Source organism: Kryptolebias marmoratus, linkage group LG14 (assembly GCF_001649575.2).
Source record: "Kryptolebias marmoratus isolate JLee-2015 linkage group LG14, ASM164957v2, whole genome shotgun sequence".
Classification (NCBI taxonomy): Eukaryota; Metazoa; Chordata; class Actinopteri; order Cyprinodontiformes; family Rivulidae; genus Kryptolebias; species Kryptolebias marmoratus.
The window spans coordinates 7833921-7856630 of NC_051443.1; the positions used below are offsets into that span (position 1 = coordinate 7833921).

The 22710-nt window shown below is 36.7% G+C and overlaps 1 protein-coding gene across 7 annotated transcripts in view; it reads right to left on the reverse strand.

Annotated features, from left to right (window-relative positions):
* The window catches only part of slc4a5b (solute carrier family 4 member 5b), a 61534-nt gene that overhangs the window by 14749 nt on the left and 24075 nt on the right, over nucleotides 1-22710 (reverse strand). For 5 of the 7 annotated variants that reach the window (XR_005234038.1, XM_017432260.2, XM_017432256.2 and 2 more), the window contains 12 exons: nucleotides 15391-15548; nucleotides 15218-15305; nucleotides 14972-15126; nucleotides 13234-13359; nucleotides 9143-9317; nucleotides 8883-9016; nucleotides 7688-7868; nucleotides 7506-7596; nucleotides 6832-6890; nucleotides 3999-4190; nucleotides 2913-3026; nucleotides 1423-1584 (listed from right to left, as the gene is read on the reverse strand). Coding sequence is in view for 6 of the 7 variants with exons in the window: in XM_017432260.2 (XP_017287749.1) it covers nucleotides 1423-1584; nucleotides 2913-3026; nucleotides 3999-4190; nucleotides 6832-6890; nucleotides 7506-7596; nucleotides 7688-7868; nucleotides 8883-9016; nucleotides 9143-9317; nucleotides 13234-13359; nucleotides 14972-15126; nucleotides 15218-15305; nucleotides 15391-15548 (1635 nt within the window). In the remaining variant the exon portion in view is untranslated. Of the gene's footprint in view, nucleotides 1-1422; nucleotides 1585-2912; nucleotides 3027-3354; nucleotides 3469-3998; nucleotides 4191-6831; nucleotides 6891-7505; nucleotides 7597-7687; nucleotides 7869-8882; nucleotides 9017-9142; nucleotides 9318-13233; nucleotides 13360-14971; nucleotides 15127-15217; nucleotides 15306-15390; nucleotides 15549-22710 lie in introns of all 7 variants that reach the window. The other 2 variants (XM_017432258.2, XM_017432257.2) reach the window with 2 other exon arrangements.

Sequence of the window (22710 nt, forward strand, 5' to 3'; positions counted from 1 at the left end):
AAAGTTAAATTGGGAAAATGAATAAAGGGGTTAATGAAAAATGGATTAATGAAAAATAGGTAAAGTAAAATTGGGAAAATGAATAAAGGGAATAATGAAAAATGGATTAATGAAAAATAGGTAAAGTTAAATTGGGAAAATGAATAAAGGGATAAATGAAAATAAATAAATGTTTTTTTACTCTTTTTTTTTTTTTTGCTTTATTTTACACATTTATTTAGTTATTTTACCCATTTTTTAATTTATTTAATTTTGGCCAAAATGGCTCTCCATAATGAACCAATAGATGGTTTTTTAATAAAACTCTTTTAAAGTAATCAATGAATGCTCATTTACAACTGATTAACTTTTAAAGTCAGCCCTATTCAAGATGGCAGCCACAGCTAAGCAACCTTATCAAAACACAAAAATAGCAACTAACTAATTTTACAATTCTGAATGCTAAATGATTGCATGAGATCTGTTTAAAAAAATTTTTACCATTGAGTATTGGAGTCATTGTGGTCTGTTGATTAACAAAATATCTAATAAACCACTGGATGGATTTTAATGAAACTCAAAAGTAAAAAATTGATATATCTACAGCGTTTGGAGTCATCCCAATTCAAAATGACCACCACACTTGATCTTTGTCAACACAAAAATGTCTATAATTCTGTCAGTTTTACAGATATTGAGATAAAATGGGGTGTGGTAGTAGTTGATAGTCATTCTCAGCACATACTGTGAGCACTAACTCAACTCACAAGATTTCACAATATCATGTACGTTTGACCAAACAAGCTATCCCTCCTCATCTCATAAGATGATCTTGTTCTAAAACTCTGGCATGAAAGACAGCGGACAATAAGTACCTCTTCAAGGAATACTAGGCCTTTCATTTTATTATTATTGATTTGTCTCATCCTCACACACAAACCCTCTCATGTAGTTTTAGACACAGACAAGTATGCCTCTGTACAGTTATAATGATACTTTTGTGACAATTTTGTCACAAGAAACATTGACCCAAACACAGGATGGAGGGGTGTCAGCAGCTCATGTGACACATAATAACAGTCCTATAATTGTAATCATTACAACAACAACTTATAAGCCAGAAACACTCAACCCATGATTACAACTGAAGAAGTCTTTTGAATTCATCTTCAAGAAACAAGAGAAGAAATCCAGTTGTCTTCCTTTTAACCACTTAGGATCATTGTGTTCTGGATGATTGAACATCTACACCAACATGTAAGCTTGGATGTTTTTTTGTCACAGAAGAGATCCCATGCAAAATACAGCTCTAGCATTTACTATATAAATCATATCCAAATCTGTTTGCAATGAAACCAGTCATTTATCAGTGAACGACTAGTGGTTCCAACTGAAATATTTTCTTGTCTTTGACAGCTGTATTTTTATTTGTTGTTTTCAGACCTTGAGCTTGTTTTCCTTCCGATTGACGATGACTGCACTGATCTGCTGGTCCATAAAGATGAGGATGGTGACGAGGAGAGCAGGAACGAAGCTGGCCAGATACCACCACCAGGGGTTCTTACCAAATGGAAGCACAATCCAGTCACGGTCAGAACGTGTCGGCTGCATCACACACAGAAAAAAAGAAAAATGCATATCAGAGAAGTGCAATTATTAATGTTCTGAATGTAGGTTTTTTTTGCATTGCTGGAAGTTTAGCATGCAGTGGTGGGTAACACACTTTCTGTGCATACATATGGAGTCTTATGATACAGATTTGTCAAGATTTGTGATTTTAAACAACGCTTAAGCTCTGGAGACCTTGACCTTTGACCCTGTCCCTTGGGAAACTGACACCTCTGATCTTATAAACTCTGATGAGGAGAATTCTCCATTCTGGGGTAGGTATTTGGCTCCTTTAAGCACCTTCCTTCCCCTACAAGGTTTAAGCACCAGGTCCAGCTACAGCCCAGCATTACATCCTGGTCACAGGTCCTACCATGGCATACCCAGCTGCCACATCCCTGGGACCAACCAAAGCTACAAGCACTGCAACATCTCCAGTCCCTGTTGTGTCTGTAAGATCTTACAGATTACAGTGCAAAAAACAAGCTATGAGGTTTAGCGAACCTCACAAGATTGTGTCAAGATATAGACAAGGGGAAAAATGCAATAAAAGTTTGAAGTCACCAACTGACTGCTGCTCAGTCAAACTATGTAAAGGCATCAATCCAACAGGCATTAGAACCATTCTAATGACCAACAAGAACAACAATATGGTCACAATTTCAAATGGCAGAGGATTACATTTAACAGTATTCATGTAATAAAGGAAAGTAAAGGCAACACTATTCTGTAAGGACATATAAGTATATTATATATATATTTGCAATGGGGACTGGGGGGCAGTCAGGTTAGAAGAAAACAGGTACAACGAGTGATCCTGAGCGACAGCTTTCCTAGGGCAATGAGCATCTAAGGCTGGCATCATTCAGGATTTAATTTAAGCAAGTGAAAATCTGATGTTTACCACCATAAATACACAAATGAGTGGTCCAAATTGGAGTATTCTGGACCTAAATGTTGTAGAACGCCTCTGCAAATACCTGGAAATGGCTGTCTATAAATATTTTCAATCCAGCTTGAGTTTCATGCCAAAAAGGCATTCATAAACTTTCACAAGAAATGGGTGCCAAGCTGCTTTGAAAACATAACCCAATTTTAAAAATATTATATGAACGCAGAAACTTGTTTTTTTGTTTTCTTGTAGTAAAGAACTGTAATTGTGACAAGTGTGAATGTTTATAAACAGCAGAAAAAAAACACAAGTTGTGCAGGATTTTAATCATTCTTCAAAGTCACCACCACTGCAAGCATGCACTTCCAGTAAAATATTATACATGATGAAAACAATCATATTTTCTTACATAATTTAGTGAGAAATCAAATACCTTGAATTCTGTTGGAACGATTAGTTTAGGTGTGTCTAGACCAATCAATATATCCAGACCCACAAAGGACATGATTGACATGAAGATGGCAAAATCACTGATTAGCTTCCTCATCTACAGGTTCAACAACAAACACACACACCAAGGGAAATGGGAGGACAAACCCAGATGTGTAATGTAGCATTACAGTGAGGAGGGGTAAAATATGCCCAGAAAAAGGTGTGTAAATGAGGACAAAACAGGACACAGAAAAAGAGAAAAAAAAAGATACACTTTGTTATAAAAAAAAAAAATCCATAGATAAATCTACATGAAATTTAAAGAAAATCAAACAAATAATTGTAAATGTGCGAAAATTACATCATTGGGAAAAAAGCTGCAATCAGCAGGGACACAAAAATAGGGATGTGTAAAAGATGAGTTGCTTGGGGGAAAAGTGGACCTTTATCTCTGTGGGCACATGCAGTTTGGGAGTGTCCAACTGGAGAAGGCAGTCAAAGCCACAGAAGACCAGGATAGAGATGATGATGGCAAAATCACTGATCAGGGAACGAGACTAGAGTGGATTCAGGAAAACAAAAGAGAATAACATGGAAGACATCATGCTGGTATGTAAAAGAAGGGATCTAGTTTGGATAAGTAAAAGGGAGATCTAAGCTTAGAATTACATTTTTGCTTTAGAGGTAAAAAGCTGGTGATATATTTTCATTTTAGATCACTTAAATAGTCTATGATGACTTTGGAACTATCTTTAAGTTTCAAGAAACCTGGACATGTTTTGTAAAAGAATGCAAGACAACACTAGCATGTCTACAGCTTATCAGAATGCAGCATAAAATTGGGCAATTTTGCATTCAGAATACGATGGCAACATCAAATGTGAAAAAGTGACAAGTGCAAATTTTTGCGGAACAAAACAAACAAAAAAGAAATTCAAGTATTTATTAAGAATTCCACCAGCTTTGTCCTTCAGATATGTCAACTTAAATGTTTTGCATGCAGGTACTTTTTGTAGAAGGGCCTCTATCAATATAAAACAGGTTTTGGGAAAAATAATCTACCAATCTATCAATGAAAAAGCGTTACCTTTGTCGGGAAGTAGCGGCTGAACTTGAACTTCTTGAGAGAAATAGTCATGGAGTAAGTGCCGAAGAAGAGAATGAAGGACATGAGGGCCAGGTCGGGGACATACTTACAGGCGTTCCCCACCAGAGAACCGCCATATTTCACACACTCTTTCTTACTCAGCTGACTCCAGTCCAGGTCTGTCAAGTTAAACTAGGGGCCGAGAGTGGAACAAAAAAAGATTTGGAGGAACGGGGTGTGGAAAGCATGTTTTGGGTAGAGAGAGGGAAGGTGGGAAATCAAAGCGAGAGAGAGAGAGAGAAGACAAGCGATAACAAAAGAAAAAAACAATACAGAACAAAAAATAGAACTCACATTGTTTTCCAACAGTCATGGGAGCCACATCTGAGTCTGTGTTTATTAATCTAACAGGGCATAAAATAAAAATAATTTTCCAGTTCTTACCATGCCTCAAATGAAAAATTCATTACAAATAAGGAGTGTGAGAAAACATTAGGTCCAACATCTTGTAGAACCACTGTTAGCAGTAATAACTTATAATATTAATTTCTGATGTAACATTGTTTGGCCCACTTTTCTTTACAGTGTCATTTCAGTTGATTGAGATTTGTGGGCATTTGTTTCTGCACAGCTCTCTTATTATCTCACCACAGCATTCCAATCAAGTTGAGGTATGGACTCTGATTGGATCATTGCAACACCTTAATTCTTTCATTTTTCAGCCCGTTCTGTTGTAGCTCTGCTGCTGTGTTTGGGATGGTTGTTCTGATTCCTGAGACAAGCTTCATCTGTCAGACAGATGGCCTCACATTTGCTTGCTCAGTGGGGTGGGCCAGGCTCAGCTGGAGAGAGAGGGTGAAGAGCTCCATCATCCATGGGGATGCTAGGAGTAAAACCACTGCTCCACCACATGAAAAGGAGGCAGCTGAAGTGGAGAATGTTTTGATTAGACTGTTTTGATGCATTTGCCTTGAAGTTTGCATATCCCAGTGGCAGGAGATCCAGATCCAGACTGACAAACAGGTGATGGCTAACCAACCGGACATTTTGGTGATAGATAAGATGCAGAAGAAAGCAGTGGTGGTGGATGTAGCAGCCCCAAGCGACTGTAACATCAGGAAGAAGGAGCACAAGAGAAATACCAAGGGTTGAAATAGGAAATAGAGAAGTTGTGGAAAGTCAAGGCCTCAGTAGTACCAGTGGTCATCAGAGCACTTGGTGCTTTGAACAGCTAAGATACTGAGCAGAACCCTTAAAGCTCTCAGGCCTCTGGTAGAGGACCTGAGCTTGAAGTGGAACCGCCCATGTGGAACAAATAGGGTAAAATGGAAGTTTATATATATATATATATATATATATATATATATATATATATATATATATATCATGTCTTGCCAGGGAATGCCTGAGATCCCTCAAAAGAAGCTAGAGAGTGACAGTGGCAAGAAGGATGTCTGGATTTCCTTCTTTGACTTGTTCCCTCCATGACCCAAGAACAGACGGATGGATGGATGGATGGATGGATGGATGGATGGATGGATGGATGGATGGATGGATGGATGGATGGATGGATGGAGTCAATGCAACAGCTACTAAGAGGAGGGCCCACTCATGAGCAAATTTCTGCCACCTAAAACAATGTAAACTCAAAACCTTTCCAGCATTTTGAGTAAACACTATAACATATTTCATTTATCATTTGAACTTGGATCTGTAGAGTTTGAGATGAAGCTCCTGGGGTTGTTAGGCAGTTCTCTGAATATTGTATAAACTAACCTTGAGGTGAACTTGGTGGAAGGTCTGTTTCTGGGAAAATTGGCAGCTATCTTGACTATTTTCCACTGGTGAATAATATTTCCAAATGGATGGGCAGCAACAGTTGCTTCTCTAAGGCCATTGCTGATGTTTCCCCGTTGACATTGTGTTAACACACACCTGTTTGCTCCAGACCAGCAAATTAACAAAACTCCTGCTTTTATAGAGTTGATCACACTGATGATGATCAGTTAATCAATACATTTGATCAGCAGCTCCTGGTTGCTGTTCATTATCACGATTCCTGTGCAAGCAGTGAGTGTAGACTTAGGTTTTCATGCACCGCCTCAGCATTTTGTCTTAGTTTTAGGGTGCAATGACCAAATTTTAGGACCTGGTCAAGATAGTATTATGTTGTCCTTCAGTGCTACTAATGTATAAAGAGAAGTGGCAGTGTTAAATCTCAGCCCATGACAGTAGACAAACAATCCTTCAAGAAATCCTCAAGCTTTTCCTTGGGATCAATTTAGATTTTTAAGAAACAAATGTGCTTACAGAACAGTACGTTTTATGACATTTACTGCAACCAGCTTTACTTCAGTCTGATTCTAACTCTGTTACAGTCAAATTGATGAAGTTTTATCATTTCAACAAATTATACATGACATTCTTCACTTATGCTACATACAGTGCATGCTTACAGTTTAAAGTACCATTTTTACTAAATGCTAACTGTTGCTAATTGTTGTCTCAGTTTTATGTCAGAAACAACTAAACACTAAGGAAGGCTGTGGTGCATTGTATTGAAAGCAAAGGGTCAAAAACAAATTAAGTACACTGAGGAACACATATCAACAAGTGCTACTGTTCAAAGCACTTGACGTTTGGCATATGAAATGGATAAAGTGTCTTTTGCCGATAAACTCAGATTTCTATGGGGCAAACGTCAAACTAGTTTGATGGGATCACAATATTTGCAGTTCAAAATAACCAAACCTGAGATAAAAATGTCCTAATTATTTTAACAAATTAATTTTTTTCTCCCTAATTTCACATCTTTCTGTCAGTTGCCACTTACCATCAGAGTCATGTTATCATCTGCGAGTGGAGCTGAAACATTTAAACCCAGAGCAGAGGCTGAGGAAGACAAAAAAAGGTGTTTGTATTTAGTTATAACAATTCTAATTTGATGTGAAATGATAAGAAGGTTGTGCATTTTTTTCTATCATCATCTCAAGTTGATCAGTATTTTATCATATTAAAATGAACTTCCAGAATACATACTCACTTTTTCAGATAGCATCCAAAAATAAGCCAGAAACAAACATATACATATTATCACACAAAGTAAAGACCACCAAACTGACTCCAATGACAATTAATACCTCTTTTAGTAACACAGAACTATGTTAATATACCTTTGATAACATAAAATTGAATGTGCTGAAATATTTTAGCTCAGTAATGTAAAGCCATTCTTCCTAAAAGCAATCAGAACAGAGCTGCACAGGAGGTATTCGGTAAGAATTTTATGTAGTAAAAGATTTTAAGTGTGCAATGAATTATAAGAACAAGACAATTTATTAAAAATGGCAATAAAATACAAACAGGAAAAATGTTTTGTGAAAATGCGCCCACAATTTAGCCATAGGAAATGTTTTTGTACTTATTTGTAACTTATCTCCTTTGTGGCTTAGTAGAAAACTAATCATTTACAGACTAGAACTGTGAATCAAAATTTTGGAATCTTACCCTGGTCTGGAGCAATGCATTCACACTTGTGGGCTGTAATGTAATCAGGCTTGAAGCCACGGTTGATTGGGTAATATTTAAAGGCTTCGACCTGTGGAAAGTGAACCAGTTTGCTTCATGTACAAAAAGTGCTGGCGTGCATATTTTGGAGATGTCTAAACAAATTTCAGCCTGCTACCCACCATCTTCTTGATTGCATCGGAGATGAATATGAAGGAGATGAGGCTAGAGAAGCCCTCTTCTGTGAAACGTGTCATGTATTTGATAATGTAGCTGGCATCTGTGAGAACCAGCAGAAAACACTGCAGGCAGGAGTGAAGGCCGATCCACAAACGCAGCTCCATGTAGTCGATGTTGTTGGTCCTGTGATTACAGATATAGAAAGTGGAAGTAAAAACAAAAGCTAACAAGGAGGTATTTTTTTGTAAATAATTTATACACACTTTTTTTGGCTTTTTAAAGAAGAATTGTTTTTCAAACTTCAGAAAACTCTGTTTTCACATGTCACTAAAAATGGGTACATGGTTTCTCAGTTTGGGATTTCTTCCCAAAACATGAGGAAGAAGGTGCTGTGATCAGATGGGATGAACACAAACCTTTTGGGCCATCAAGAAGCATCTCATATCTAACACTTCTCAACAGTCTGAGAACACCATCCACACAGTGAAGCATGGTGGTGGCAGAATCATGTTGTACGGATATTTTTCATTGGCAGGGACTGTGAGACTAGTCAAAGTTGAAGGAAAGATGCATATATCACAATACAGAGAATTTCTTTAAGGGGAAACCTGTTTACATCTGGGCTAGAGGTTTACCTTCCAGAAGGACATTGGACCTAAACATTCTGCTGAAGCAACACTCCAGCTGTGGAGAACCAGTGAAATGTCCTGGAATGGTCCAGTTAAAGCCCAGACTTCGGTCCATCAGAGATGTGTGATTTAAAGATTACTGTATATAAGTGATGCCTTTCCAACGTGAAGAAGCTGTACCAGTTTTCCATGAAGAATGGACTAAAAGTCTAGTGGCTAAATGTTGCAAGCTAGTGGAAATGTACAGGAAGAGACCTGCTGTTATTACTGCTGCAAAAGGTGGCTTCACAAAGAATTGACTTTAGAAGGACGAATACTTATACACACACACAACACTTCTCAGTTTTATATAGTTTTTAGAAATTCTTAAAACAAGTTTTTCCACCATTTAACTCATCAATCTAAATATTTTTGTAGAATTATTACTTATATTGAAAGGTAAAAGGTAAATTCCAGGCCGTAAGGCAACAAAAGTGAAAGATTACCAAGGACGTGTATACTTTGGCAAACAACTGTAAATAAATTATAGTAAGCAACACTGAGTCTGCTTTAAAATGTTGGTTCTTACTTGCTGAAGTTGTAAAGCAGTTTCTCAAAAATAAGAATGGGTCCAGTTGAACTGAGAATAATGAGAGGCTGTCCGGCAAACAAACAGAAGACAGTTCCTGCTAAAGCTGTGCCAAGGAAACTCTCCATTACTCCCTAAGACAAAGACAGGACAGACAGACAAGCCTGTGAGTGAATGTCTCTGTTAATAGAATACAGTGCTGTTTTGCCATTTTTAGAAGGATTGTTTTGTGTTTTAAAATGCAGATATCTTCTGAAGACCTGGTAGTTGTCAGTAGCATCTCCTAGCAGTCCTCCGAAGGTAATGGCATTGGTGATGCAGCCCAGGTAGATGAAGAGAACGGCAGAGATGGACTGGATATGGAAGCCGTCGTAAATGTCACTACAGTAAAACGGCATCTTCCTTTTGATGTCCAGCCACATTCCACCACCAATACTGGAAAAAACAAAAACAAAAAGAGCAACCTTTGACAAAACGTAGCACAACTTAAATGCATGTTAGTTTCCTCTTTATGCTGCTTCTCCATTTGCTCAGTTTGGTTTAATTTGTAACTATTAGTTTCAGAGCTGCAGTAACCTGGAACACCTGCTGATTGCATTTTTGTGTTACTTAAAAGTGCTTATTGCAAAGTATGAAATCAAACATAAAAAGCTTATCCCAAACTATATCAAAGGTGCAGTTTGAAAGGGTTCACTCCAGTAGTTTTCCAGATGTATTGATATGCAATTCTGAAATGTGGGTCCACACTCAATAAAAATGAATCACACAGCTGAATTCACAAAAACTATGTGGAAGCTTGAGTCATGTGATTGACCTAAATAAGGCTGACTGTAGTCTGTGTAGACAAACAAACAGGGACGAATCAGGCAGAGTACAATCCCGGGGAACATGTTTATGTGCAAAATATGAGTGAACCTGCTGCCAAATACCAAAAAGAAGAAAAACAAAAAAGAGAACGAATAGCTAAGACAACTGTCAAGAGTAGATATCACAGATCCAACAGGGCAGTGGAGCATCATGAAGACAGTGCACAGCATTCAAAGACACACAGCTTCTCCTAGACCAGGCTGAACCTTTGACCCACTTTCAGTCACTTCAACTGTTTCCATAGGTTACCACATAAACTTGGTAAATGACAACAAGTTTTGCTGAAAAATGTTTAATTTAAAAACACACTAATAATCACTATGAAAAAAACTATTGTGTGGATTAAATTTATTCTTGCATGACTTTTTTTTTTGTCCGGTCTTCATGCTTTTGCAACGAGTACCTTTAGTTCCCAGTTTTCTACTTTCACTTGTCTGAGCAACAAACAGTTCACATTCTTTGTTGGTTTTTTGTTACTTTCGTTTTGTCTTAAGTTTTGTTTTTTAAACTTGCACTCTTATTGTTTGTTTATGAACAATAATGATTTGACTAAGTGTTGGCATCATATTAACATTTCATATGGAATTTTATAAATTTTATTAACTTTTTATTACATCTTGCTTTTTTTGCTCTCTCTCTCTCTCTCTCTTCTCATAAATTCCTTGTCTTTCTTCCTGGTTTGTTTTCTGCTGCTCTATTGACATTTTAGACTATTCTTTGGGTAGTATTATGGCTGAAAGAATTTGTTGAGTAACTCAGACAACCTAACAAGACAAACAAGAACAAAAGATATGCTAAAGCTGCCGCCAATGGTTTATTACAGCCACCAGGGTAAAACACATCTTTGTCTTTTCCTCCTTCTTAATAAAATAGACTGATAAAAATGCAGAATAACAGACAAACAGTCACTGTGAGGACACTAAAACTGAAAAAATCATGAGCTGCAAGTGTCAGAGGAGGCTAGTCGTTAAATGTAACTTTTATGACTATAGTGTTTTATGTAGATCTCACAAGTTAAAAAGACCCTTCACTTCCACTTTTTTTTTAATTCTGTACTCAGAGACAATGGGAGACATTGAAAAATGACCAAAGTACCAATGTTTTGATGTGTGAACTGTGTAACAAATGTAAAATTTGTGGAAATAAGCATTTGTTTGCAAAAAGTCTGAAAAGTAGAGACAGCTCAAAAGTATTGATATGATGATATTATCACATTCCCAAGTTGAACTGTCTGCAATAAAATCTCCAAAGATCATAAAACAAACTGTGACTTTGTAAAAGCTGTAAAAGATTTCAAAAGACCAGTTCAGTCATTTAAAGTCCAACTCTCTGTGATTCATTTAAACTTTGAATCATGGTTCTACGGTCAAGTATTTCTGAGCTCTAGAGCTCCAAGGATGACTGGCTTTTCTCATGTATTTTGCCAAAATCTCATTGTTGTGTCTGTGACATATATTGATTTATTTATTGCTAACTTTGTCTAGGCCATAGAAAGCTTCCCTACCAAAAGTCATTGTACACAATTCCCAATTAAGCCTCACACTTTGATTTATTTTTTGCATCTGATGGAGGAGCAAATTAAAAATTGTGACAGAAACAGAAGAATAATAACTGAATAGTAATGGTGCTTAAATATTTGTGCATTGGCACCCTTAATAAGCTCAACACATTAACAATAACTTTGTTCAAAACAGTAGCATTTTTTATTGAAAAGGCAATCCCTTATGGACACAATCAGTCTTTACAATGACACCAACAAGCAGATGCAGCTTCCTGAATCATCATGTAAAAACTGGAGCACAGAGGTAGAAAACTGTCAAATGGGGAGCTGTAACAATGTGCTCAACAAATGAAAATGACACTGGCTCTTTACACACATCATTACTCACAAATTTACAACTTGCTTGAAGAACAAATTAAGTCCTGTTTTACTGTTGCTGACTTGATCTTATAAAAGCAATTATGAGTTGTCATATTTCAATATTTAGAGAACAAAAATATATCTGTTATGATGAGCAGCTCTCCTGCCTTCTGAATGATTCAGTGTGGGAGAAATATTTCCAGAATAGAACAAAAAAGGTTTGAATTGTCAAAGGACAGGAGGTTGAACTCAGGCCAAACATGGAGTTGGAGGTTATTCTGGCTTCCACCTGTATGTACCTGTCAGAGACTTTATCACCTTGTAACAATGAAAACAAGAAGCCTGTTACAGACTTTCACAAACATCCAACATGCCATCCCCTTGACAAAGGTCAAGATCAAGGTTTTGCCCAACTACACTTTGGTACATGGTGAGGGCAGCCAAGGTCAAACCACCAACTCTTATATTGGCAGGCGCTCAAAGTTTGTAGGAAAAATATGTTCTGAAAAGGGTTTCAAATAAACACAGTGGGGGAAAATGTTTATTCAATTTCCCTGCTGGTTTTGTGAGTTTGCTCACTTACTAAGAAATGAACAGTCTTGATTGTTTATGGTGATTACATGGTAATGAAAAGAGACAAAACATGAACCAAAAAACAAAACTAAATAAAAACCTAATATTCTTTGAAGTAATGCATATCGTGCTCCATCTTTAATGTCAGAGTGCTAAACTAAGATAATCTTATGTTGAAAAATTATGAAATAAGAGCCATTTTGAATAAATCTTACAAATAATATCATGCAAAGTCTCACAAGATCTATTAACAATCAGAATATGAGTTGTGAATGACTCTCAGTTACTACCACATATAATTTTGGACAATACCTGAAAAACTGACTGAGTTAAAGCCACTGCAGTGTTAGCTAAGATCAACCAGCTGTGGCAGTCATCTAGAAATAAGTTGACTTCCAATTTTAAACAGTTTCATAAGTTGCAGATGTACATCCAATGATTACCTTTCATTAAGTTTCATTAAGGTCCCTCCAGTGGTTCATGACATATTTTGCTATCAGACAGGAAAGGTTGACTTCAACAGGCAATGACAACATTTTAAGTTACATTTTCAAGCAATGTGTGGCACTCACACATTTGTGCCTTGCCATTGTGGTTTAGTTTGAGGATTACATGTTTCTTTAAATTTTCTCTTAAGGCACACAAGATCCTCCTTGAACAATGAGGGGAGGAAGACACATCTTCAATTGGCTCCTTCCCTTCTCCATCCTGCTGCTATACCATCCTGTAGCTGGTATAGCAGCCCCAGGCTCAGCAATTAAAACAAACTCCACTTGAAAAAAAATGATCTATGGAACCACTCGAGGTGCCACTTCTGACATTATGGTCACTTCAATAATAATAATTTTTAAAAAAATTAAAAAGTGGAATAACTGGAACTCTTGGTTTATTAACCATTACAACAAAGGCTGGTAACAAGAACATGTCTACTGTGTATCTCCTATTCCTAGCATAACAGTGCAGATCATAGTGCACATGCACAGCATTTTAGCATTGTACGGTGTACACTTGACCCTAAAGATGAATGTGAAAACACTGATCTATACACACCTCCCAGTGAATTTCAGTTCCTCTCCCAATTCATGCTGAACAGGAAGGTCCTCATCTTCTCCTCCAGCAGCTCCACCAGCTGAGCCATTCATCTGACCTAGCTCATTCAGGTTAAGAACAGACTTCCTGTGAAAATTAATGTAGAGACAATTAGTTATATGTTAAGAAATGTTTGTACACTACTGAGCCACAAAACTTAAATCACTGGGGAAACTATGTAGTAACATAGGATCTATTTTGGTTCTTCAAGAGAACAGCACATACCACTACATGGCAAAAAAAAAAAGTTCAAATGCTGCTTTGGAAACATAACACAATTGTTGGTTCTGCTGTGAAACTCTCCACATCTCAGTCCAGGCAAAACTCCAAATGGACTCAGCTGTTGTAGCTAGTTGATCACTAAGTGAAAAGATTAGTCACACTTTGGACCCAAAAACATCTCCCATGGTGTCAGATACAGTAATTCAGCACAGACCCAAAGATCTCTTTTGGTTATGGGACACACTCCAAGGCCTAATCAACTTTGGCTGGGCCTTTCTTGGAGGACTTTTAAGTACTTTTAATACACTTGTTTGCTACTGTTGCATTATGCTTAAGGCACTTTTGGTCTTTTAACACTTTTTGGTGTTGTTGGTGTGGTTTGGGTCCGCTATTCTCTAGCCACCTGTAGCTGTCCTTAGCTTAGCTTAGCATGGTCATTTCTGTCCTGTTCTCTCTTGTTCTAACTTGCTCTCTGTTTCGGATGTTTAATTATTCCTCTGCCTCCTTTAGTGGTAAAGGTACGTAAAAGGAGAGATTACATTTCTCCAATTTTAGCTTCTTTTCAATAGCCCCCTGGAAAATCCAGAAACACTACACATCAACATAAATATGTCAGAGTTAGTCCAATAGCTAATTTTCATCTGTTGTTCTCTGGCAGGTAAAAGAAAAAAAACATTATTCATTAAAAAGTATACAAATACAACAACTGATAAAAGCCCATATAATATCTTAAAAACAAGACATAAGTCACTGAACAGGTGGTAATGTTCGAAGACTAAAATATTACACTTACTGATGATATTACAAGCATAAAAATGTTTTCTGTCCAAAATTTTAATTGTTTTGGTAGGAGAGACTTGATAGGTTTTAGCACATTTGCAGTTGTATGCGACCAGGTCGTTAAACAATACGATATATGAGAAAAGATCATTGCATGCATGTAAGTTTTTACTGACTGTAAAGTGAGAAAAGGTCTAATAAGATAAAAATTTTCCAGCTTGAATTTTTCTACAGTCATACTCTTTATAATATGTTGCCTAAATGTGGGATTTGAACCAAAGACAACACCAAAATACTTGAACTGATCCACCACATAAAGTCTCTACATTCACATGAACACTTGGTCTTGGGTCCTCTGCTGACTGCTGCTAAAGAAACATACGTACAGATTTTTTTGTTTTTTTGTATTTAGATGTAAGCATTAGTTTTGAAGCAAGTAAGATACAGACAACATGGTTGTAAATACATCATCAGTTTCCTTTTCTCTTGTTTCTTAGCATGTGTATACAATACCGTGTCATCTGCATATAGCTAAACATCTGGTAAATCATTAATATAAAGACTAAAAAGGATAGGCTCCAGTTATTTTGACAACTATTGTAGTACATTATAATATTATCTTTAAGATTAACATGATAAATACAATACAAGATTAAAAGAAGGTGTAAAGGTACAAGCAAAACTTGTATTTACATGCCTCATTTCTGCTGATGGAACCTTCTTGGGAGGTTCAATGCGTATTTTAGGATCCCATTCCCCTGGTGGAAGGACAATCACCTCATCCAGAAACTCATCAACACCTGCAATCAAGTCATCACGGTCCCTTGCTTTGTAGGCAACATCACTAAAAAGCTGATAGAAAGATAGTACTATCAAGTTAATAAATTTGATATGTGTACAGGAAAAATGTGACAAGGGAAGATGGTGTCACAAAGTTTCTTACATCGTCTACCATGAGAGTAGCAATAGCTCTGCCAATTTCATTGTAGGACTTGGTTTTGCCTTGAGGACCCAGCAAAATGAAGAGAAACCTGTCAAAAGAGAATCGTAAAAGGCTCATAAATCAACAATTATACTTTAGAGTGATGAAGGGACTGAGACAAGAGGGACGTCTACCTGGTTGGGACAGGGACCTCAGTGAGGCCTCCCAGTGTTGTGGCTTGAGCCAAACGTACAAATGAGACAAATGGTTTGTCCAGAAAATCCACCTCACCAATCATAACATTGGAGGCCTCAGCATCACGAGGAATCTTCTTCATGAACTTATTCTTCAGCTGAAAGAAGAGAGGAGAGAACTCACGTGTGTGATGCTAGTTTCACTGCGCATGAACTTTTACTGGCTCAGGAATAATTGTTTGAACATGAACCAGTAGCTAATGAGCTAACACAGAACTTAGGTTAACTTACCGTTGTCAAACTAGTAATGAACAAACAACAAAGACAACAAAATAACTTCTGTCAGATTACCATTTTTATTGATCAATTATTTGCAGTTTTTTCCACTGTGATTTGTGCTAGAACTCCTCTGCTGGACTCATTTGGTGCAGAGGCGCTTTTCTGTTGAGGTTGACAGTACTGATTTATTTATTCTTCATACATATTTGATGGGTTCCTCTAAAATTTGACAAATTTGAGCTTCCATTTACTTAAAAAAAATCCACATGTACCAAAATACCCAAGATAACATTATTTTTTGACTTGAGTTGAAATGACAGCTAAATATTTACAATCAGGCTGTTAATCAGTGTCCTGGATATGCTGATTTCTGGCATCATAAACAAACTCTAGGTATATGGAATGTCACTTCACTGAGCTCAAGTGTGAGGTTGATTTTCACCAGACAGATAAAGTTGGGCTCACCTCCACCTACACCTTGGGCTCTAACAACAAACTAACACCTCAGAGTTGTGCCGATGCTCTTCTGCATCAAAAGGAGACAGCTGAGATGGTTTGGGCAAGAAGAGAAACTAGAGACAATAATGTTTTGGCTAAATTTTTTTCCCCCTTTTTTGTAGATTCCCTTTCGTAGATAAATTGTCTCTCTCAGACTTTGTAGTGTCAACATGATATGCGATTTTAGAGATGCATCAGATTGCTCTTTACAAATACTACCAAATTTAAAGGTACAGTATCCTGCATCTTGCTGCATTTTCATTTACACATGTTATCAAGACAACTAATCAACGAATGAATGAATGAATGAACAAACAAATGAATGAAATAACATTGATCAAAAGCAATTTGTTTTACTACGGATTGCAGGTTCGCATAACAACAACAATAGCTGTAGATTTCCTGTAGGCTTTTTTTCCAAACAATTTTAATTGCATACAGTAAAAATTAAGCTAAAAAATATAAAACCACACAGTGCTGTTACAGTTTTTTTGTATCCCCCTCCCCCTCCTCACAAAAGAAGCACATGGCAGTGGAGTGGTGGGTGCTTAAACCAAAATCTCTTTGTAATCTCCTAATGCTGCTTTCAGAGTCAATACACCAGCTGGACCATTTTCTCTTTCTTCTAACTTTTTGTTCCTAAGCATTCATAAACAAGACATTACAAAACCTCCTACTAATTATAATCCATTAACTCATGTCACTTTTTTTGGTTTCTATCTGTATCTATACTGGTGAGAGTTTATTTGTATGTTTTGTTATCCTCCGGTAAATAAGTTATGTCGTGTACTTTGCCCCATGACTATATTAACTAGTCAGATCAAAGAAATAAGGAGGGTTCAAGCCAGTGCATGTGAATAAATAATAGCTCCAGTGATCAGGGTAATAGTTTCTTTGACGTTTGTGTGAAGATTTTTACCCACGTGCCACAAAAATACCAAACAAGTGCTGCTGATTAAAAGTCAAACAGCAATACAGCTGTGCTTGAAATACTGAAGAAGTCTTTAATTCTGTCTAAAGTGGTTACAAAAGTAGTCACCTCGTTGCTAATCTTTCTGTTTTGTTGCCTTACAATCTGGAATTATGTTAGATTTTTATTTTGATTGTAAGTATTATTTGTACATAAAAGTACTTCAGATGATTAAAGTTAAATGGGGAAATTGTTCTAAATAAAACACAAAAGTGATGCATGCATCTGTATGCACACCCTTTGCTCTGAAACCCCAATCATCTTCAACAGCCACATAATTAGGAAAATGAGATCCACCTGTGGACAATTTAGGTGATGAATGATCTCAGTTTATATATACATGCTCTGATAGCTCCTGGTGTAATATCTCTAAGTAGTAAGGTCTACCACCAAGCAAGAGGCATGAAGATCGAGGAACTCTCTGCACAGGTCAGAGACAAAAGGTGTAAAGTTCAAATAAGAGCTGTGTTCTAAAAAAATATACCAAACTCAGAACATTTCATGAAGCATCATAAAATCCATTATTAGAAAATAAACACCACAGCTACCCTGCCAAGAGAAGGCTCATCCACCAAAACCCATTGGTTGGTTAAGATGGGTGTTAATCAGAGAAGCAACCAAGAGGTCAAAGATAAGTCAAAGATAACCATGATGGAGCTGAACAGCTCCTCTGCAGAGATGGGAGTATCTGTTCATAGGACGACTATAAGCTGTGAAGAGTTGGGCTTTAAAGAGAAGTGGTCAGAAGAAGCCATTATTAAAAATAAATACATAAACAAATAAAAGCAGACCATTTGGGATTTGGAAGATGCTACGATCAGATGAGACTAAAACTGAACTAATTGGCCATCAGAGCTGTAAACCAAACATCTCTCATCATGCTCAGAACACCATCCCTACAGTGAAACAGTGGTGGCAGCATCATGCTGTGGGGATGTTTTTCATCAGCAGAGAATAAAAAATTGATCAGAATTGACAAAAAAAGGGTGCAAAACAAAGAATTTCTTGAGGAAAATCAGTTGTCTTCCAAAGATTTGAGACTGGGTTGGAGGTTCACTAATATGATTTAAAGATTGGTGCAGACAAGCAGTGGCCATCCAGCCTAAAAGAGCTGGAGCAGTTTTGTCTGGATGAATGGGCAACAATTTAGTGGTTACATGTATGTACCAAGCTCATGGAGATATACCTGAGGAGAGTTGCTGCTTTCATTGCTACAAAAAGTGGCTCTACAAAGTAGAAGCACAAGCAGTTTCTCAGTTTTGCATTTTTTAAAATTCTTTAGAACAAGTTTTTTTTTCTTTTACCTTAATCAGACTTAAATATTTTTTGAAGTTTTGAAAGTAAACAGAAAATAAATAAATAAAATACTACTAAGAAAACACATACTAGCAAGGTTTTTTCCTCAAGAGAGTTATTTGAGAGAATTGTAATCTCAATTCACACTAACAAAAAATGTTTCTCATTTTTGCAAGAATTGTAGAGTCCTAGCCAGCAGTATCACAACTAGTCACTGTTTTCTGATGAAGGTTGATAACATAAGATTCTAACATTCAGTTTTAGGATGAAATTTAGAGTTAAAGAACTTAACTGGTTGACATTGTGAGTGAGCACACTGTTTCATTCAAAGAAAGTGATGTACTAAATATCAGAGTGACTTTCACTCATTCATGGCAGTGTATCATGTCATAAACAAAACGCATCACATCCAACCATTTTTTTTCTTTAACAAGAACAGTGATGCTTGAGAAGGGGAAATTAATAATTTTATCTTATGTGTGAAATATAGTGGTACTGTCATGGTCTGGGCCTGTGTCGTTGCATTTGGAGAAAGATGTTTTGCTATTAAATTAGCATTTTGATGTGTTTTAAACTGAAGTTTTCTGTTCTACACAGCCAAGGCAACTAATGTAGTTTGTTTTCTGACTCAGATTGCTGATTTTGTTACACGTCCATTTATCTTTGCATTAAAGACAAGGTTAAAGTAATTTTCACTGCCAGAGTAATCAGGAAGTATTAGTAGAGTGAATTATCAGGATGGCTGACATTTATTTAATAAAAATGTTGTAACATGACTGTTGTATTAGAAGTAACTCAACAACATCCCAGAGCTAAGAATCAAGTTTTTTTGTGATCATATTAATTCATAAATATGCAAAAAGAGAAAACTAAAACCTTCTCAAATTCTAAATTTCATCCATTTTCACAGAAAATAAAGTAGCCACTGACTTTTGTTTGAAAGGAAAAATGTTAAAAAGTTCAAGAAAGCAAGAGGAGCTTATCAACCTACAAACACTCATTTATAAACACAAACATGTCTGCATGTACTACATGTGCTACACAGTTTAACAAATTCCCACCCAGGCCACCAGACTATGTGGATTAGAGGGATTAGGAACTTCAAATTGTTTTTGTTCTGTTTTCCTCGTGAATCAGAAATGCATAACAGTTGAGTGAACATGCTTTTTTAGGCCTTTTGTTCATGACACAAAAATAAAAATAATCCACCATCAATTTGTTCCTTCATTCTCAAAACAAAATCCATAAATCCCCTTTTCTTTGCCCCTTACTGATGCAGTGCTAATTAATATAGGTCTAAAAGTGTTGGCACTACTGCTGAGCAAAAATCAAATCTAAAATTGCCATCTCAGTTCTCACGTACACAGAACTAACTCAGCAGACCTCTGAAAGTTTAACCCTTTTTATTGTTTAGGATACAGAGATTATAATTTATGGACTAACTGCCCCAAATCATCAGTCTTCTAAATAACAGACCTGTACCTATTACCTCCAGTATTGTCCTGAACTAAATGATACACTTTGTAAACCTGCACTTTATGGGACAAAGCCCTGACTTTATGAACACTGTCAGAGCCACATGCTGTCTGTATGTTGTGTGATGTCTGTTCTTTATTGTACTACTTGAGAGACACCACTAGCCGGAGCCAAACTCCTTGTGTGTGTGTGTTACCCATTGGGTCAGTAACTCTGATGCTGATTTTTTGTTGTTTCTGAGCAAAGTGTTGTGAACGTGTGCTGGAACTGTGAGACAAAACCTGTTTGTACGAGGACATTTCGATCAGGTTGATTAATAGTTAGTCTAACTGGATCTTTGCTCCATTAAATGGTGTAGAATTGTTAAAAACCACATTACCTTGGATCACATTGTAGAGAAAGTGCACAGGGTGGGTTAGAACAAGTGAGAGGGAGAGGAGCGTGTGTGCTCAGTCTGGGAGTGAGGCAGAGATGTTATCTTAGCAGGGAATGTAAAATGGAGGCTGCAGGAACAGCGACAAATATTACAGACCTCAGTAATTTTTTGAACAGCCCCTGGTACAGAATATTAATGAAAACCTAATGCCACAAAAATCCCATTTTTAACTTACACTAAATACCAAAACAACATATCAGATGTTGAGACTGACAAAATATTCTTTCAGTACTATTTTTCACAGTTGTCAGTAGTTATCAGTAGTTAGTACATTATCAGTATTATTATCAGCCATGACATCAGGTACAGAGCATGAAGTAAGGAGAAAAAAGCAGAAATCCAGGCTAATGGCATGGCTAGGCAAACAAGAACCCTTTTTAAATCGTTTCTTTAGGGCTTCTAAAACAACTCCTTATCAAAAATGACATACTGGTGGGAAAGAAGGCTGCATTAGCTAAATATTAAACTTTTACACTTTTGCATGACACCATTTATTTAGTTTGTTGCTGTCTTCTCAGTCAAACAGTATCTGTGTTTCTCTTTAAATGTATGAATGTTGAGCAAATGTGTTGATGGTGCTGAGGCTGCTGAATGTATCAGTCCACCTGATCGGCAGGTCTAGTGATTCCAAAACGTTTACTCAGCTCTAATTCAGCAGCCTCTCAGCATTATTGGCAAACAGAGTCTGTGCTTAGCTCACATACATACATTTGCATAGTAACACACAGACGTTGTTCAGGTGAGAAAACAGCGACAAACTAAACAAATTATGTGTTTGGCCCTCGTTTGGATAGCCATCAGCTTTGCCTGGTCGAAGACTAACGGTGGTACTAATGGTACTAACCATTCATCACTAGTAGACAGAAGATCACTTCAAAATGACCAGACTATCCCTTTAAATGTTTGGGAATTGAGGATCCAAGTGTATTTTTTGAAGTGAGCTGTTTTTAAAGATGTTTTCAGAAAAATAAAAACATCTGTTGCAATATCTGATACTTCATGGTAAAACAAAATGGTTTGATTATAGCGATTAAGTTATGTGCTTAATGTTTTATCGTCAAATGTTATGAAAGGCAGGTAAGCTTGTAACTGCTTGTGCTTTTCTGTGGTCATGTGTTCATTTGTTTGGAGTTAACCCAATTCAAGATGATCACCACAGCTAGTCAACCTTAGCAAACGCAAAAATGGACACACCATAGTTTGTTTTGCTTTTTCTTTACAAATTTTGTGATGCACTTTGGTGCGTAGCAGCTGAGAGTCATCCTTAACATATTTGCCAAGTGCTAACAAATCATCTGAGATTTTAGTTTAAAACTTTGCATATTGGTAAGTGATATACTTTTATAGCTTTTATAACTGACTCTGTACTTTAAAAAGAAAAAGAAAAACATACTGTATATTGAGGTCAAAATTTCATTTTTGTTTGTTTTTCCACAATGGCTGTGAGGAATTCAGATTTAAGTTAGGGGATCTACATATTTGGCTGTTTCTTTATAAAGAGTTCAAGTACATGTTTTAGACACCTCAACGTTTTCTGTGAATGAATCCTCTGAATGCATTCATGCATAAATCCTACGTGAGAACACAGCTGATATGTGTCTTCAAGATACAATTTAGCTTCTTCCTGTCTGCCATCAAGCTCCGCTGACATCTTTAATTCGGTTCAAATGCATTAATAAACCACACTGTTGCTCCAAGTCTCCCTCATTATCACAAACTCAAACATCGCAGTTTGTTTTGATTCACTACAGTATACACTATCTTGCTAATCCAAATTCTTGAATGCATTAACGTGCTGCTAAGAATAGTCTGAGTCATGAGCTATTTTCTGTTGTTCAAGTAATGCTGGATAAAAGCTACAGCGACTGGCTAATTTATGCTCAGCTTTTGTAAGCCAAAAATAATTAGAGCCTAGCAACCACTGCAGACAGAAAATATTAAAAGATTAATTAACACATTGCTGATTTTAGGCCTGTTGCAAAAATTTTGGTTATTGTAAGAGAAAGAAACAAAAACAACGGAGGACTCTTACGTCTCTAAATGTAATAGAAAATCTTGTTACCAGGGTTTAAAATTTGGCAAACATAACCTCAAACAAACAACACACAGCCTTTGATGCCATTGTGTTTTTTGTTTGCTTGTTTTTTTACATACTGTTCAAAAAATGCCCAACTAGGGTATAAAAAGCTGAGTCCACCCCATGATTCAGTAACTCATAGAACTACCTTTATCAGCGATAACTTGTAGTAATCATCTTCTGTACAATGTTATCAATCTCTCATATTGTTGTCAAGGAAGTCTTCATTATTTTTTACAGTGATGCTTCAGTTTTTTCAAGTTAGCAGGCCTTTGCTTAGATCAGAGG